Source organism: Trichinella spiralis (genome assembly GCF_000181795.1).
Source record: "Trichinella spiralis strain ISS 195 chromosome Unknown Scfld4, whole genome shotgun sequence".
Classification (NCBI taxonomy): domain Eukaryota; kingdom Metazoa; phylum Nematoda; class Enoplea; order Trichinellida; family Trichinellidae; genus Trichinella; species Trichinella spiralis.
This window is the reverse complement of record NW_003526943.1, coordinates 1,375,455-1,380,389: the sequence shown is the minus strand read 5'-3', so window position 1 is coordinate 1,380,389 and position 4,935 is coordinate 1,375,455. Positions and strand designations below refer to the sequence as shown.

The window sequence follows — 4,935 nt, the reverse complement described above, 5'->3', positions numbered from 1 at the left end:
AATAAGAGATTATAATCAAATATCATTTAACATAATATAATATAATATAATATAATATAATATACTATAATATAATATAATTTAATATATTATAATATAATATAATATAATATAATATAATATAATGCAATGTAATGTAATGTAATGTAATATAACAATGTATGTAATATACATAATCCTGATTGTTTTATTTTGCTTAAATCATCATAAATCACAAATGTATTTTCATCATTAGACTGGAATTTCATAGTTGGGAGCAAAATTATTCATATGCTCATAAGTTACATTTGTAAAACTGGAGACAGCCGTCAAAATTACAACAGGATAATCAGACTTTTGTATTTTTAACCAGCTGTAAATGCCATACAGATAATGCTTGCTATTTTTTATGCAAATCAGAGGAGAGCCTTCCATAATAAAGCTTGGTTTCTACAAGTAAAAAATAGATTAAGCAATGGGAATTTCAATTTCTAACAAAAAAAATAATTATAAAGTTAATTACATGAAGATTATATATATGTTCTATAAATATTATATTATTTGAAGATATAACGCCTTTTACATTAATGTTCATGATTTCTTGACAGCATTACTTTGAAGAAAAGCTTAAATAATAATAAAGTATATTGAGAAAGTGTACAAATAACATATAGTTCATACATAATCAACATGTGTATTCCAGTAGTTCTGGGTCCCTTTACAGCATATTTGAGTTTTTGGATCAAATGGTGGAATTCCAATCACGCTTTGACAAAAAGCATCAGATAAAATGGACATTTTTATGGGAGTATACGATATATCTGTTCCATTATAAAACTGGTAATAGTAACATAAAGAATTGACAGGAGGCTTCTCATCTTGATTTGGTAGACAAATAGGAGAAACTTTACTGTTAAAATAGAGATCTTGATTCAGTTTTACAATTGCTAAATTTATCGGTGGCAAATAAAAACCACTTATTATATCTGCGTCAGAATCAGGAAACCAAACATCTTCAATTTCTGAACCATCTAGATAATACTGATATTTAAAATAGTTTAATGGAAGTACATCCGTTTTAGAGTCTTCCCTAAAATGCATTCGTTTTTAAGAGGAGAGTTTTATAGATAAATTCATACACAGGTTCCAAACAATATCGTGAGGTCAGTACAAATTTACTCTTTGTATTACTACTATTGGAAGAAACAATTATTCCAACACAGTCCACAAAAAAACCATCAATCGTAGATGTATAAAACACTGTTATATAAGAACCAACACTTAATGGACCATGACTCGTGCCACATTCAACAGCAACTATCTAAATATCGATCTCCAGTGTATTTCGTATTCAACAAACATTCTTACTTATTACTGGTTGATGGAACGTAAATAATAATAGCACAGCAAGCATAATAGGTTTTCTAAATAAAACTGAGTTAATCCAATAAAACAGCTTTTATATAAATTAAATAAGAAATAATTATGATATTATATATAGTGACAAAACAGCTAAATGTATTAAATCAACTATTTAAAAAATTTGAAGATTCTGTTATTAACATCAGTGAATAATTCTTAAAATAACAAAGCAGTGCTATCTTAACCCTTTGATAGACTGTTGGCGTTAGGTACGTTGTTGGATTGTTGGGGTGTGACACACCCCACTTAAAAAAAAACACGTGTAAAATGCTGGAAGTATGTTCAATTTAAATGAAATTTGTTTTATTGGATAGTACAAAAAATGTTATATATGATAGCATCAATGAATTTTCAATTTCGATAATTTTAAAGCCTTATATTGGAAAAAATGTGACAGAATTTTCGTTAAAAAATCGTCATTTTTCAGTTTTTTCTTCATGTGGACTTAGTTTTGTAAATTTCGTGAAACAAATAAGAGACTTCAGTGTAGCGCGTTATTCTGCACATTTTGATACCAAACTCAGTTCTATAGTCATTTTTTTGGTTCCAAAACAACTACGCTTTTCTAAGCTCTTTCTATATTTTTAATATGGAAAAGTGTTGATGAGGAAATCGATATTTCACATTTTTTTGGATTATTCTGTCCGCATTTCGAGATTTCTGGACAGTATTTTAAACTAATTTGAAAAATCCTTACAAACCATCTGCATTTTTGACTGATGTTCAGCAGCATGTGTCAATGCGCAGACGAAGTAGATCCGTCAATGCATACCATGCAAACCTGGAAAATATGATTTAAAAATATTTTATTTAATGCTGTGATGCAGAAACGTCGTATCCTTCGGCCGGAGAAAAGTACGTCGGCAGACAGCCATGCCAGGAAGTACCAATGGATGCAGCTGATATGGTGAAACGCTTAGTAGGACGTTGGTGTGGAAAAGGAAGAAACCTAAGGACGGATAATTTTTTCACGAGGAATACGATTGGCTAAAGAACTATTGGCTATAAAGTAAGAAAAAGAGACCGAAAAGTCAGAACTTGCTGCAGAAAGGGTGGAAGCCATGTTGCAATGATCATCATACAGCTTTTGTGAGCATTGCTGTGATAATCATAGCACGTCCAAATACACGTAGATCAACAGATTTATTACGCCAATTTTGTCCGAATTTCAGCTAGAAAGGACTTAAAATTTTTTTAAATAATGCAATTTTAATTAAAATACATAAAGATAAATAAATAATACATACTGAAATCAAAGAAAATGTAGAATATAGCTTTCCTGCTTAACAGTTTTCCATATGTTTATGCTAAAACTATAGAAAGGGCTTAGAAAAGCGTAGTCGTTTTGGAACCAAAAAAATAACTATAGACCTGAGTTTGGCATCAAAATGTGCAGAATAACGCGCTACACTGAATTCTCTTATTTGTTTCACGAAATTTACAAAACTAAGTCCACACGAAGAAAAAACTGAAAAATGACGATTTTTTACGAAAATTTTGTCGCATTTTTTTTCCAATAAAAGGCTTTAAAATTATCAAAATTGAAAATACATTAATACCATCATGTACAACATTTTTCGTACTGTCCAATAAAACAAATTTCATAAAAATTGAACATACTTCCAGTTTTCTACACGTGTTTTTCTAAAGTGGGAGTGTGTTACACCCCAACAATCCAACAACGTACCTAACGTCAACAACCATTAAAGGGTTAAGGAATGTTTTAACTAAATTATACATATTTCAGTGCAAAATGCACTTAAACAAATGAAAATGTGCCTGACATTAAATTTTGCAATGACATTTGTTATAAAGAATAGTGTGCTTGCTACTTATATACATTCAACTATTTAATTCTACTAATTATGCCATATTTACTTGAATACTGCCTACCTATTTAAAATATTTAGATTGCAATGCTTTTCATATAAGAAAGATTTTGCTTTAGCTTAATATGTTTGAGTAAATTAATAATGCAAACACAATACGTCAGTCTAAGTGAAGTTCATTAAGTTTATGACAAATGAAACTAACTGCTTATGAAACATTTGCGTTATCTTATTTTTTCATTCATATTATGAAAAACTTTGCATTTAGCTCATACAAAAGACCGTGATTCCTTGAGGATGATTTACCCCTAATAAACGAACGATGTTTGGAACAGCTGTGATTTAAATAAAAATAATTAGCTTTATTCATTCCAAAACTTTCAATAAATTTTTGTTCTATCTCCACAGCTAATTTCTTTGATCTTTGAAGTTTTAAGGGATTGTTTCATATTTACTATTCATATTCCCTGCACCTGTCTACATATGTAGACACATAACACTCTCTCTTTTTTTGATGATTATACTGAAAGGCTCCAAATCTTTGTAGTAGTTAAAATGCTTTGAGGTTACCACATTGATTATTTTTGAATGTGGTCCATGTTCGTGTGCTTTATGGAATCTGGGATAAAGCTTCTATAAATTTTATAGAGTAGATTAGTCAAATAGGGTGCCAACCCCAAAGATAAATACGGTATGCTTCATAAGTGTCTGTCAGCGCTCTTAGACCTTCTTGACGTTTGCTTAAGAGTTACTGTTATCAGCTGAATATATGACAAAAGTCAATTGTTTATAGCAGCTTTAAAAACCACAAAAGCAATGGAGAATTAATTGAGTTGTTTGAAGATTCTTCGTTTATAGTCAGCTTTGATCGTAAAACATAATACAGTTTTGACTATTAATTTTAAAGACACATCCAACTGCTTCCACTGCCGCATTAAAAGTGCTGCTTCCTTTTACTACTTCTTGTGCGAAATTGGATTTTCAGCAATGAATAGAATTTAAAGCAAATTTAGAAATGAACTACAATTATCTAACATCTTGCAACTAAAAATAACAAGTGTTAGTGCGGACGTCGAAGAAGTCATCAGTCAAAACAGAAAACAAACACATTGTTCGCGCACACCTCATTATGCATTTTAAAAATAAACTTATACATTTTAACCTTAGGATGGTCCCACTTGGGCTCAATTTTGTTCCCATTCGGTCCCACTGTTCATTTATTGGTCGTTGTCCTCGCTATTTTATTAGTCCGTAATCTCGCTATTTCAAACCACCTTAACCTTAGGATGGTCCCACTTGGGCTCAATTTTGTTCCCATTCGGTCCCACTGTTCATTTATTGTCGTTGTCCTCGCTATTTTATTAGTCGTAATCTCGCTATTTATTGACGTAAGCTTTTCGATGATTCCTGCAAATGGCCCTTGATCCAAACTTTTCCTTGGATAGCTGAAATATTTTTTCTTTCTTGGTCAAATATTCCTTTTGGGATTCGAAATTTTAAAAAAGGGGGCGGACCAAAAAAAGGAAATTTTTTTTTTCCAAATTTTTTTGGGCGGTGGGAGGTCCCCCCTCCCGGGAAATTTTTTTTTAAAAAAAAAATTTTTGGGGGGCCCCCCTTTTTTCATTCCGTTTTTTAAAAAAAAAAAAACCCCCCCCCCCAAAAAAAAAAAGGGGGTGCTTCTCCGGGGGGGGGTTTTTCCAAAAAA

At 31.1% G+C, this 4,935-nt stretch overlaps 2 protein-coding genes across 2 annotated transcripts; both read right to left on the bottom strand.

Moving 5' to 3' along the window:
- Positions 1–231: 231 nt before the first annotated feature.
- Positions 232–1,080, bottom strand: Tsp_00339 (conserved hypothetical protein). The gene is made up of 2 exons (XM_003376093.1): positions 661–1,080; positions 232–429 (listed from the first exon to the last, which is right to left on the bottom strand). Exons 1-2 carry the CDS (start codon positions 1,078–1,080, stop codon positions 232–234), a joined length of 618 nt encoding a protein of 205 aa, XP_003376141.1.
- A 1,057-nt stretch (positions 1,081–2,137) lies between these two features.
- On the bottom strand, positions 2,138–3,006 carry Tsp_00340 (conserved hypothetical protein). The gene is made up of 5 exons (XM_003376092.1): positions 2,961–3,006; positions 2,766–2,869; positions 2,484–2,573; positions 2,233–2,388; positions 2,138–2,182 (listed from the first exon to the last, which is right to left on the bottom strand). The coding sequence occupies exons 1-5, from the start codon at positions 3,004–3,006 to the stop codon at positions 2,138–2,140; spliced, it is 441 nt and encodes a 146-aa protein (XP_003376140.1).
- Between the last annotated feature and the right edge of the window lie 1,929 nt (positions 3,007–4,935).

Coding starts and splice junctions, on each gene's coding strand:
- Tsp_00339 (XM_003376093.1), bottom strand. CDS start 1,080: ATGCATTTTAGGGAAGACTCTAAAACGGATGTACTTCCATTAAACTAT. Junction 430..660: donor GGAATACACATGTTGATTAT/GTATGAACTATA, acceptor TTTTACTTGTAG/AAACCAAGCTTTATTATGGA.
- Tsp_00340 (XM_003376092.1), bottom strand. CDS start 3,006: ATGAAATTTGTTTTATTGGACAGTACGAAAAATGTTGTACATGATG. Junction 2,574..2,765: donor ATGCCAAACTCAGGTCTATA/GTTATTTTTTTG, acceptor AGTCCTTTCTAG/CTGAAATTCGGACAAAATTG. Junction 2,389..2,483: donor CAGCAATGCTCACAAAAGCT/GTATGATGATCA, acceptor ATAGTTCTTTAG/CCAATCGTATTCCTCGTGAA.